This window comes from Echiichthys vipera, assembly GCF_963691815.1.
Source record: "Echiichthys vipera genome assembly, chromosome: 1".
Lineage (NCBI taxonomy): Eukaryota > Metazoa > Chordata > Actinopteri > Perciformes > Trachinidae > Echiichthys > Echiichthys vipera.
The window spans coordinates 12,141,424-12,154,967 of record NC_139826.1 but is presented as its reverse complement, the minus strand read 5'-3'; the positions used below and the strand labels follow the sequence as shown (position 1 = coordinate 12,154,967).

The following is a 13,544-nucleotide window of genomic DNA, read 5'->3' as shown; positions in this document are numbered from 1 at the left end:
AATCATAATATATGTATATAATCATAATGTATGTATATGGGTGGTATGTTTTTTTTTTTAATTCATTCACTGTGTTCCGTCTTTTTGGCTTTTAATTTGATAGTTCAGTCACCTAACTTCCTGCTTCATTGCGTTGATTTGATGCTGCTCACAAAATGGCCGCGCCCTCTGATGTCACAGGGAGTGGATCAAAGGTTCTTACCTTTTTTATACAGTCTGTGGCTGTTTCAGGCATCCACACGACACGAGTTCATTACATCTGAGCAGAACCGCCACAAACATTGATCGAATCACCTAAATCACTTCAGTGATTCATTTAAATACAACTTTCGGAATTGATGTAGTCTAGCCTAGATTTTTTTTTTTTAAAGATGGCCCATTCGTTTAGAAAGATCTTTATTTCTGACTGCAGAATCAAACTGTTTACAAGATATTCAAACATTTTGCATTTTTCCCAAAGCCATGTTGGAAAGTTGAGATTTTCTTTTTGGAGTGGAGATGATGATGATGATGATGATGATGATGATGATGATGATGATGAGAGAGGACAGCTCTTTGTTATCTCTGACTACTGTTTTCAGGTGTGAGCTAGAGGATCATTTTTGGTGAACTGCTTAGGATAGATAAATGTTGGCACTTGGGATATTTACTTCCGTCTGACTGCTTAGCCTACTAATTAGAGAGAACGATTAGTAAATAAAATAGAATAAGCAGAATAATCAAATAGGTTTAAACCTTTAACCTGCTTTTAGGACAGAGATTATTAGAGATACGACAAATCTGGGGTTCTTCATGAAACATTCAGTCAGAGAGACAGACTGAGTCAAAGTGTGCAGCGCTCTTTCATTTTCTCCAGTCCATCCTGTTTACATATATCTTTCCATTTGTGCGGAAGATAACCTGCTGGGGCCCTTCAAAGGGCACAAGTTCTGCAGGTCCCATCTGACACACACTGATGTACTTGAGCTGACACAACTGCACACATGCACATACTCATGCACACGCATACTCACATGTATACACATCACCATCACTTAGTCCTCATTTGACACGAGGGACACGAGGGACACTGACCTACTGACGGCCGATGGCATTTTAAAAGATGTGTGTTTAGATTGTGTGCGTAGCTACCATCCAGCTCTCTGACCATTGACACCTCAAGATAAGAAAAACAGGACAAACCAGGTTTCTTAGAGCAGTAATAACCTCAGATGGTTGACCTTAAATGCATCACATGATAACACAGACTGCACGGAAATATAAAGCATGCTCATAGAACCTTTTAATACCCATCCCAGTGTACTGCACATAGCGTTTTTTTTTGCAACGCCACAAGGCACGTGTATACTGAATACTACCAAAAATACACTGTAAAGATGAAAGCAAACTATAAAAAAAGATGCCATGCTGCGGAGTACTCACCTGCCACATCAACTGGCAGGCTCATGTCACTTAAACCATATCGACTTTAACATACAGACGATGTTTGAAGGTAAAACAAAAATTGTCTGTTTTTGAACTTTCAAAGTAACTTGTATGAAGATTGTAAATCATGAATAAGTCATAGAATGTGGTCTATACAGTACCTACTCTGTAAAGTGTCCTGAGATAACTCTTGTTGTGATTTGGCTCAATAAATAAAATCAGACGAACTGAGTAATTTATCTATCTGCAGTTGATATCCAACTAAATCAGGGAAGGTGTCCCTCACACACTCACACACTCCTGCCAACCCAGAGCACCTCAGGTAAAAGTGAATTTCCCTAACGGATCATGTGGATAATTGAATGTTTATTATTGATGTTCTCTTCCCAGATATTTCCCAGTTGGTCCAGAAAATTCAAACGCACACCTTCACAGCCACATCCCTGTGCCTCAGCACGTTATCTTTTGTAAAAGTCACAGCTTCCTGTAAGGCATTCTCTTCTGAATAATAAGCACAAACAGAAAACTTTGGGAAAAATCACTACAACCACATCCTTTGGGCCTGAAGCGTATAGTGCCATAAAATCACTTTCTTCTTGGCCAGTTAGCTGGAACACATCGACAATATGGTTCTTGCAGTAAGGAGCAACCATTAAACATGTCAGAGATGTCAGAGAGGTCATGTAAGACTGAGAGAGACATGGTGATGGAGAGCTACAGGAGATAGCATCTTACTCCTCCTCCACTCTGCCCATTAATACATTTAGTAGCTAAATGCTCATCACTGCAGAATTAGAAAAACAACATTTTATAGACATCTGTTTTTACCAGCACAACATCCAGGTAGCCCCTGAGGTCTGATATGAAACATCAGATCAACAGTGATCCGTATGGGAGGTCTATCAGCCTTCTCCCTGCGTGGTTCAGATCATTACCCATCGAAGACCACCAAACCGATGATCAGTAGTGTTCACTCTAATTAATCGCACTGTACTGATTTCTCTCCTCTGGATTTTTTTTTTTTAATAAAGCAGTACATCTAGTCAAAGACAGACAATAATTTGAGAGCAGTTTCTTTTACATGTTACAGATGGTAAGGCCGTCGCCGTGGCAGAGGTCAGCGATTGATTTGCCGTAAATAACATGCACAGAGGGCAAGGTTCAACAACTCTCCTGCATAAATCCTTATTTTTAGACGTTGCATTTACACATCGAGCTCAGCAGAGGCAGAGGTGTGAGTGGAGAACTCCCAGCATGTATGATCAGATGTGAAAATGGGAAATTACTTTTTCAGCTATTAGGACGTCAGGCTATAGGCCTCTGAAATAGGTGATCAAAACCCCAACCACCACCACCACCACCACCACCCAAAATGTATTCATGAGGTGACATTTCACAGTCCGTGTTATCTACAGCCAGTTGATCAACACTCGAGTCAGCTGTTGCTCAGTCTATTAATCCCCCCGCCCAATCCCCTTCACAGTCTGCCCTGCTTGACTCACCACAGGGAACGACTGTGGTGTTGCATGATGTATCCAAATGCCACAGTGTCACTTGAGGGCTCTACTCTGTGTTACATACAGTTTAGCACGGCAGTCAGTTACTATATTGACTTGACTGCTTATAAAACCTGTGCACCTGAAGTAACATAGAGATGCTAATTTATTAGGCACACATTAATATACATCCACATAATATATCCTCTACATATCTGTGGAGAAATTGTTCTATTGGCTATTATAAGCTTGTAAAAAAGTTTAATGGCCGTATACCCATGATGACATATAGTGATTTAAATGCTGTTGAAACAGTATTTATGTGTAACGTCATCTTATAAACTTTCACTTTACGACGCTGGTGATGATGTCTTTTAACCTTCAGATCACTAAATCAATGCTTACCGCATTAATATGTGTGTTGTAAAATTAGGCATGTATTTGCCGTTTGTATTATTATATTATTATGTTCTAAACTTTATTAAGAATCAAGATTTATTTTTCATGCGTAGAGCATAAGGGCTGCTTCTCCCTGCTCCGCCCTAACCAGCCCTGACCTCTGCACTTCTCCCACTTTTCTTTTAATGTGTTGTCTTTTACTGATATTTATCATTTTTGCACATCCGTCAACGGGTATGCACCAGATTTTTTCAGAGTGTTAGTTAGTTAATGGTTTCAGTTCATCTATAATATTTAAATATACATTTTGTATTACTTTAAATATCTTAAGACTTAAAGCAGCCAAAGTGAGAAAGCTGGAGGTTTAACCAGGACAAAAGAACAAGCCACTTCCAAACTGATTGAAGCACTCTATCTTATTAAGAATTACTGTAGGAATAGAAATATCCAATCCGCAGTAAACCACAGACAGACATGACCTCTACACCTCTCTTTAATTTAGTTTTTGTTCTCTGCGGCAGTGAATCCCAGCTTCTTGAACCCTAGTGGGTAGAGTGGATCAATTGCTTTGGAAAGAGAGAAATAGGATTTTAAAGGTCAACTGTCGAAAGCTTAAGTAATAAACACGTGTGAAACGGACAGCTAAAAGAAGCCTTATTGATAAATACCTAAAAGTAATGGCTACATGGTGAATTAGCTTAAAAAAATATTGAAACAGTTGAATTTTTTATAGAAAAGCAGTTAAAACTGACAGCAAAAATTGTTGAAATAATATACTTAGCTAAAAAGGTTGAAAAAAAAAAAGCACAAAGCACCTTCAACGATCAAGGGAGTCTGCAGTGCATACGATGAAGAAGATAGCTGGTGTGGAAGAGGGACAGTGTGGCAGCTTGACAATTTTCTGCTACCAGGATGTTTAACCTCACGTTTACAACTACATGTCACTGATTCAATTCCATGTCCATGTCACTGCTAGAATTACAGTAGACAGTCTGTGATGTTAGCTCAGAAACTGTCGCTACTCCAAACATATACATTCATACATTCGTTGCGGAGTAAAGGACAGAGAGGATACAGGCAGAAACCAAGAGAATTTGAGGTGTTTAGGATAGAAAACTTGAGCTTTTGTTATCTCATCTCATCTCATCTTCATCCGCTTATCCCGGGGTCGGGTCGCAGGGGCAGCAGCTTTAGCAGGGGACCCCAAACTTCCCTTTCCCGGGCCACATTAACCAGCTCTAACTGGGGGATCCCGAGGCGTTCCCAGGCCAGTGTGGAGCTTTTGTTACCTGTTTTTTATTTATATGAAAGTCTCACATTTCAACGCCAAACTCTCATGTCAATCAAACTTGTTGAAATCAAGTCAACATTTACTGCCAAACTCAACACAACCAAAGCAAATGATAAATTAGAATTATACAGCATAGTAATGAACATTAACACACATGCATCAGTTCAACAAGAGAATGACACAGACAGAGCCTTACCTCCTACAGATGACGCAGAACCTTTCAGAACCAAACTGAAACTGAATGGGCCTGCACATGTTAAACCTGTTGCAACAATTGGATTAGTTTGGCTTTATTTTGATTTGACACAGTGCATTTAAGTGTATGTAAGGACAATCATTAAATGATGTTACAAAATCAGTCAAATTTTCAAAATGGATACCTGCCCGATATCACTGCAGAAATTCTGATATCTTTTGAACGAATATGTGAGAGGAATCCTTGGTACCCACATTGTGATAAATAACAATAATTCTCTAACAGGTCCCCGTAAAAGCTGCTGAAAATGACACATATCACATAAATGCACATTCTTTTACATTCAATTATAACCCTTCAATCCTTCAATCCTTCAGTAATCAACAAAACAAACTGTATCACAAATGCCAATACCTTGAATGTGACTCCACAATCAATAGGATGTCTGTAATAAACTTCTGTTTTGAAAAATGGCTGATTTCACAAAGATCAAACAGTGCTTGTTGTGAAAAAGTGCCCATTTGTAGGTAGTTACTTCCGGTCTAATACGGTTAATACACATGGTAGTTATTATTTTGACTCCCACCACACACACACAGGGAAACAATCCTCCCATTTGGTTGGATTCAGGATAATCATGAAGGTTTGAGTCTTTGACTTAAGTGTGTTGAAACATTGCTGACTGAGCCGTGTGTCCATCAGCTGACCCACCGAACATCCACAGAGGCTGCGTCTCTGTGGTTCTTAGTATTGTCAACGGAGCGCCGAGCTCAAAGACCCTCACGGTCCACACACGCTGTTATATGCCTCCTTCTGGAAAAACCTAAACAGCTCCTCAGCGAATGCGGAGAAAATGACGTCATCCCTGGAGGTCAAAGGTCCGGAGGCAGCGACTGGAGCAGCAATAGGCCACGAAACTCACTCTCGTCCTTGAGAAGAAAGAAGTGAGGGAAAAGTGTGAGCAAGAGGAGCATGCATATTTGGTTGACAGCAGACAAGTTGCAAATATTAAACCAGATCTGTGGTTATCTTTAAACATGAAGAAGGACGTTTCTAAATCTCAGTGGTCTGCTGCGGCTCTGAAGGCAATCTTGTTCTGACCTGCGGTGCACTCCTGCCAGTTCTGTGTCACGGAGGGGGAAGAGTTTGGGGTAGATGATGGTGAACATGGTTTGACTGCAGCGGTGGCAGTGTCCCAGGGGGAAGTGCAGCAGGTCCAGCAGGCTCTTTGGGAGGGTGATAGGAGGCAGCGAGCTGAGGTCTGAAAACACAACAGGGCAGGAAGTCTTCAGAACTGTACACAGTCAAAGTCATTTTGAGTAACTTGATTGAAGGGGAACTATGTTTATCTTGAATTCCTAAAAGTTACTCTTATGGTCTAAGACAGTCAAAACACATTAGAAACATGAACAGCTGTGCCAAATCCAAAAACTAGAGTGCTGAAACACAAATTTGTGATGTCATACATCATAAAGTGGGATGCTGCTCCCTAGACAATGCATTGTGAAAGATGTTATAGACACTGAGAGCAGAAACAACTGACAACACTACAACAGAATAAAGTTTATTTAGGTATAAAAAAAGAAAACAAACAAAATCAGTCTCCCATTCATTGTCTATGAAGCAGCTCCAGACTTTATACGACAATTCACCAAGACGTTGCAACAATAATATTCGTTCTGCCGGTTGGCAAAAGCCGAAGGGTTCTCCGATGGCACCACTAGTAAACAAGCCCTTCCGTGTCATTTAACCAGAGTAAATGGCTTGAATTACTGTGTGATCTGCACCGAAGTGGAAGTAGAATTTATTTACACACTAAGAATCTACAAGTGAAGTTTCATATTTGTACATGAGCCTTTACATGTCAAAAAGTGACGTTGATGAGTGAAAGCAGAAAGAATGTTTGGGCGAAACTCATTTTATTTTGAAAGGACTGAAGTATGGTCCCGGATGTTTTGACAGTACTGATATTAATGTGGACGACCAGCAGCTCCCAGTCTTCACGGCGAGGACATCGGGGCGTCTGACTAGGGCCGAGAGGAGCACACGGCTAATTCACTTTACTTTTGTAAACAGAAAGCTAAATCAGGCCGTTAAAATGATATATGGTTACAAAGATAAGAAGTTAGACTTTAGTGTAACACCATTAAATTAACTCTAAACAGTACACCATCATTTATATTTGTAGTTTAAACAGAAGCTTTGATAGAATTTAGCCAGAAACTGCCCGTCTGGTGACACGTATCTGTTCTCTGTGAGAAAATGTCTCCACAAACACGATGATGGAGGTTTGGATCCCAGACTGCCCCGTTAGAAGAGCCTCCTCCTCCACCTTACGGTCTTCTCTGTTGCACTCGATGAGCGCACGATAAAACCCCACACTTTTTGCTGTATATCAGGTGGCTCAACCCCAAACACAACACGTTTGCGTTTTTAACTGTGTAACACTGTTTAAAGTAGCAGCTGGTCAGCTTCAGGTCAGTGAAGCTGCTCGTGTTCTGCCACCCGGAAGTGTCTTGACGCCTGTTGTTTACAAACATTCTGAAATGTCGTATACTTGATCGCATCGCATGTTTGAGACTTACTTCTCTGGTTTCTGGCTTTGAGAAAGAGGAGCTCATGTTCACAGATATTGATTGTGCTGAGTTTTCCTGGGTCATGGAAATAACATGATGGAATTCTGTATTTAGGCGGTGCTTTAAGTGAAGGTTATGTGCTAGTGAGGCATTCATGCAGGTATACAGGGAGTATAACTCCTCACCTGTTGGCCGGTGTTGGTAGATACGGTGCAGGGTTCTCATGGCAATCTCCTCCAGGGGAACCACATTATCCGTCTCTGAGCCCACCACCTTCACTTCAGCCGGAAGTCCAGCCAGAGCCTCACCAAGCACCTCACTCAAGTCACTCTCCAACACCTGGGCTGACACACCGCACCTGTACGGGAGCAACATGCAGATATATTCCCTCTATTTAGTTTTTCTTAATCTCATATGCAACAAAAAGTTGTTCCAACAGTTAAACTAATTCAAACTGCTCTTTATCAAACTGAGATGAACTGATTTGAGTCAAATTAACCAAATACCAAGCAGCTAACTTTGATCAGCTGTCTTACCCGCTGCAGCCGATGACCTTGTTATACAGGTAAGAGGGAAGGCCTTTTAGGTCCACATTGTTGTCCACAAACACAAACTGCAGCTCTCGTGATCTGCCCAGATCTGAAACACACACAGATATTAACATTGCCTCTCTCACAGTATATACATCACTATGGCAACACACAGATAAGGGGTATTACTGACCGAGTGGTAGAAAGGTCAGCCGGTTAGCCGCCATGGAGAGCTGGTTGAGGCGGTGGAGCCAGCAGAGCTGCCGGGGAACATGGCTCAGCAGGTTGTGGTCCGCTGTCAAATTCTGCAGAGAAACACAGCGGTGCAGCCGATCTGGTAGAGACACCAGCTGGTTTCTCGACACTTCCAGGGTCTCCAGGTCCTGCAGATCACCGATTTCTGAAGGTGTCAGACAGACATGAGAGAGAACGACCCTGAAACTGTCTTTCCATATTAGATCTCTACCATTTAAAAAAAAAAAAAAACAAATCTCAGAATGAAACAGCAACAAAGTGTAACAAAACTTTAATGGGATAATCTGGAGCTTTACAGATTTGGTTGACAAAATCTATCGTCATTTTAAATGCTGACTAATGGCGTATCTTCATTGGGGGTGGAACCACCGCAAAGCACAACAATGTGCCAAGAGATGGGCGAGCAGCCGTCTGGCTGTTTCCACCAGGAGCGCATTTCTCTGAGTCAGTCAAGCGATAGTTCTCCTCTGTTATTTTCTAATCTGTGTGTGTGTGTGTGTGTGTGTGTGTGTGTGTGTGTGTGTGTGTTTGTGCCTATTGTGTCTATTTTCTAAATACAGTAGATGGACAGGTTTTGATTTCATTATGTAAAAAATCGGGGGAATTGATATTTCAGGAGAAAAGCAGGAAAAAGGGCAAGAAAATGTAAAGGGTGGGCAAGCAGGGGATGCATATTTTATAATTTATCAGAATCAGATCATATTAAATATGTATTTTACATTGGGTTTTTTTTTTATCAGTGTTGTCTTATAAGATTTACTTGCAGAAAAAAAAAGACCAGATGTCGAAACAATCATGGAGCTCCGCTGCGCCCTATGAATAAAACACAACCGAAAGGAAGTGGGCAATGCTTCACAGCACTTTGCAGCGCTTCACAGCACTTTGCAGCGCTTCAGCAGCTGGTGTAAATCCACTGTAACAGCGGCATTATTTTTACTGTCCTCCAACATTTCCAAATAGACTGTAATCAAGAAAGTCCACTCAGATATTAAGGCTGAAAGCTGCAAGTATCACACATTTCCCTGCTGTATTTTGCAGACATTGACTTACGGGGAGTGAGAGGATTCAGTCACGTGTGTAAAGGTCAAAAGGTATTAAGTCAGATAGGAAACTGGGCTTTAAATAGCAATCAAACTGGACAGTAGTAGTCCTGGTAGTCAGGACATTTGTGGGTTCACAAACATGTAACACTTTTATTCTCCACTACTCATATTAGAATGCTGACATTCAACCAGTGTTTCTGAATTACTTACAAAATGTCTTGAGGTTTAAAACTCAAAATCGTAATATAACAGTTAAACATTAAGTTGAACAATAATTGCATTTGTTACTCCAGAATAAAATCAAAAGGAATGAAAAAATAAGAAAACATCTGGATGGTAGCTTTAGTAATGACACCTGGTTTCTACATGTGCAGTAAATATGTCAATATAAACAGTATGATGACACAAGGTACAGTGATGGTGCCGTCCTTTTCTTTTCAGTTTGGTTGAGGAGCTCTGTTGCCCTCTGCTGGCAAATTAAATACTTACAACTCAGTTCAGCTTGGTATTCTCACAACTAAAAACTGACAATGACTACAACAAATACACCTAACATATCTTTATAACCCACAGTGTTACAACTAAAATGTTAATACATTCGTTGACTTTATACCATAAATGAGTGGACTGTGCAGGGGATAATATATGTGCATAATAATGCTTTCTACGGTATGTATACATTCAATTGAGCTGTACCGAATATCTGCATTTTTCTGTATTAACTGTTTTTCATAATTAGAGTGACAAAATAAAGCTTTGATGAATAAATGACAACTAAACAGACGGCTGCTGTATTTTACCTGGAGGAAGGCATTTCAGCTGGTTATTGGACAGTCTCAGGTGCCGTAGTGACCTCAGTCGACCAATCTCTGGGCAGAGGAACTGGAGGGCGTTGTTGCTCAGGTCCAATGACTGCAGTCTGGCCAGGTTTCCAATAGCTGGGGATCAAACCACAGTTGCTCTCATTGTATAGAAAACACATTTACAAACACATAACACAACGTGTAATGCCATGTCAGTATAAAAACAGTAATGTGTGTTATATACGTTTTCTACAGCCTGAACATCTTTCTTTTGGTTGTCTCTTTATTTACTTATTTAGTTTCACTGAATCTTGTTCTTAAAGGTTTTTTTTTAAGCAGCCCTTTGTTCAGTCTCACCTGAATCCACTATTTCTTGACATTTAATAATGTTGAATCAATCTGCATGAACTTTAGTATTGCACAAGTGCTTAATGACGATGTCTTTGACCATAAAAACATTCTCAGTGTAGGACAGCAATGGATTCAAATGCTGGTGGGTGAAACCTACCCTAACAAATAATTTAGACACTTGCACGATTTTAAGCCGTAATAGACTTACCTTCAGGAATAATGACTATGTTGTTTGAGTGCAAATACCTTAAATGGAAAGAACAAATGTTAGAATTTGAATAGACAAAACTATTTAATATCTTATCGGTTAATCTAAAACAGCGTGAGAACTTTTATTTTAAGTCAGTGAAGTTCTAGAGTCAATTAATGGGCATATATCCAAGTGTAACAGTCTGTCGGAGTTATAATTTAGGAATCAGGAAGCATAATTCAGTGCAAATGACATATCATTTGACATGTACACTGCCACATCATCAATTTAACAGCCGCCTTCGCTATTATACCAGCCAATATAACGTAATGGATCGTGTTTCTCTTGATGGCAACTTTAATTTACGTCAAATATAAATTGTTATAAGTTGCACAAAAAGCATAGCGATGCTGAATACTCACAGTTCAATTAAATTTGGGAGCTTCTGAGCAAGATTGTCAGGCTGAGAGAGAGAGAGAGAGAGAGAGAGAGAGAGAGAGAGAGAGAGAGAGAGAGAGAGAGAGAGAGAGAGAGAGAGAGAGAGAGAGAGAGAGAGAGAGAGAGAGAGAGAGAGAGAGAGAGAAATAATCAGGAAATACATTCTGAAAATGTGCCTCTTTTGTCGAACTAACAGACCTTTTAACGTTTGTACAACAGTCTTGAGTTGTGTTCTGTTTAACAACTAACTGCATCAGTGATGTCTGACATCAGGCAAAATCAGCATGTACTGCGTGAATACCAGTGTTGTGAGCGAGTTCCTCTTCATGTACAGTCTCTCCAGGAACTGCAGGCCTTCATCCTTCAGCAGTTCTACGGGGAAATTGTTCAGGTTTCTGTAGTTAAGAAACAGGTTTTTATGGCGCTCCTGCTTGGCCATGAAAATAGCCTCATGGAGTTCAGTTGCCATTTCTGAGGAAACCTCTCCCCCCTCGGGTGGAGGAGACTTGGCACTACCTTCTCTCTATGGCATTACTGTTTCCTGAAAGAAAAGCAAACGAACAGAGGCATAAAGAGACAGCAGTTTGTTTTTTTTGACCCTTGAAGCAGGATAACACAGCATGCTATGGGGTCATAAAAACCAAATGGTGTTGCACCAGCCTAGTTTTATGCCTCCACACCATGTATAACTGTCAATAATGGTGCACAGGCATACATGATGTGGCATACATTGTGTTTGTGTGTGTAGGTGCCTGGTGTATAGGTATGTGTGTGGATGTATCTGATTCTGTCTTTCATGTGGTCATGTTGTGGTGTATACTGTTTTTATGTATCTATTTATTTATTTATGTGCGGCCTTTTACAGAAAGGGACACATTTCCTTGGTAAAGGATATCATAAAATGTATCCATCTATGCAGCGGGGTTCATTTAAAGGTTCCATATTTTAAAAATTGAGATTTCCATGTCAGAATCTGAATGTCTGTTTTGATATTAAAGCAGGTTGAGGTGCTGTGTGGAAATATCAGAATGCTCAATACAGAGGAATGCACGCAGCCCATACTCAGAAACTGTGCCTTTAAACGAGCTGTGAGGACGGTTGTGATGTCACAACTAGAGCTGCAACAATAGTCCATTAATCGATTAGTTGTTAACTATTAAATCAGGCACCAACGTTTTTGATTTTGATTAATCGGTGAGAGATATTAAGAACACACTCTCTTCAGAAAATAAGTCTAGATTCCCTGAATCCAGCTTCTTAATTATGAATATTTTGTAGTTTCTTTCCTCCTCTCTGACAGCAAACTGAATTTCTTTGAGTTGTGGACAAAACAAGAAAATCTGAGGACGTCCTTTTGGGCTTTGTTAAACATTGATCCGTATCATTCACCATTTTCTGACATTTTATAAACCAAACAACGAATTGATTAATCGAGAAAATAATCAACAGACTAATCGATGATGGAAATAATGGTTAATTGCACCCTGAGTCACAACTATACTAAATATAGGAATAAAGTGCAGCTATAGTGCAGTTACAGTCATTTCCCGGCTGCAATGATGGAGCAGAGACACTGAAACCAAGAGCCAGAAACGCTGACCAATCAGAGCAGACTGGATTTTTCGTGGAGGGGGTCTTAAAGAGACAGAGTGGATACAGGTGTATTCAAACAGACAGTATGAGAACAATTATGTGTTATTTGCATTTGCATTAACATTTAAGCATGTAAACAAGTACCAGTGGAAACCCAAAATACAAGTATGAGCCTCAAAAATGAGCATAATATGGGACCTTTAAAGATGTACAAAAAATACACAGCAGCGTGAAATGCAAAATCATTTTTAAAAAACTCTTAATTTCTGATTATGAACGTTATGTATTCTGACAAACAATGTTGCTGTAGGAGGTAATGGCTACTGAACAGGTCACTAAATGAGGTGAAGGTTTTGTCACCGACAGCCCAGAGAAGCTGCAGTTACAGACGCTACACACTGCACAGACACACTGCAGCCTAGCTGCAGTTAGCGGACGTTATGCTCGCTTGTCGGTGTTTACATGTCACTCCTGTCATCATTAGCATGCTAGCTAAGTGGCTGCTATTAGCACATTACTGTCAATAGCGAGATGCCGCACAGGAAGCTGTTATTTACCTTAATCGTGCAGGGCAACTCTATTCAACTCTATTCTACTGCCTTCCCCAGATGTATCCATCGCCCGGTGCCGAGCGTGTGTTAGTGAAAGCAAATGCTAACGCTAAGTTACGATGAGAGGCATGAGAGCGGCAACATTGCTCTGTCGTAAACAACGTAACACGTCACGGACACGTCACGGCTACGTCACGGGTCACGCCCGCGGGCAGGACGCTGCTGCCACCTGCTGTTACGCTGTTAAACTGCATCCTTTTCTCAGGTGCAGAACTGCTCGAGGTGCCATTAAGATTAAGATGAGGTATTTGGACTTTCTACTTTAAACCTCTACTACATCACATTCCAGAGGGAAATGTTTGATTTTAACAGATCATTAATGGTTATTTGCAGATTAAGGTTGAGAT

The 13,544-nt window shown here is 40.5% G+C and overlaps 1 protein-coding gene across 1 annotated transcript; it reads right to left on the bottom strand.

Moving 5' to 3' along the window:
- Positions 1-4,852: 4,852 nt before the first annotated feature.
- On the bottom strand, positions 4,853-13,282 carry lrrc28 (leucine rich repeat containing 28). The gene is made up of 10 exons (XM_083928312.1): positions 13,144-13,282; positions 11,295-11,534; positions 10,978-11,018; positions 10,574-10,611; positions 10,012-10,149; positions 8,107-8,313; positions 7,920-8,022; positions 7,569-7,741; positions 5,909-6,068; positions 4,853-5,736 (listed from the first exon to the last, which is right to left on the bottom strand). Exons 2-10 carry the CDS (start codon positions 11,460-11,462, stop codon positions 5,667-5,669), a joined length of 1,098 nt encoding a protein of 365 aa, XP_083784438.1. The 5' UTR covers positions 11,463-11,534; positions 13,144-13,282; the 3' UTR covers positions 4,853-5,666.
- Positions 13,283-13,544: the final 262 nt, after the last annotated feature.

What these genes read in the sequence shown, in the direction of transcription:
- lrrc28 (XM_083928312.1), bottom strand. Translation starts at nt 11,462, where the DNA reads ATGGCAACTGAACTCCATGAGGCTATTTTCATGGCCAAGCAGGAGCGC. An exon ending in CTCCCAAATTTAATTGAACT is followed by an intron (nt 10,612 to 10,977) that starts GTGAGTATTCAG and finishes TTTCCATTTAAG; the next exon opens with GTATTTGCACTCAAACAACA. An exon ending in CTGGCAGGAGTGCACCGCAG is followed by an intron (nt 5,737 to 5,908) that starts GTCAGAACAAGA and finishes TTTCTTCTCAAG; the next exon opens with GACGAGAGTGAGTTTCGTGG.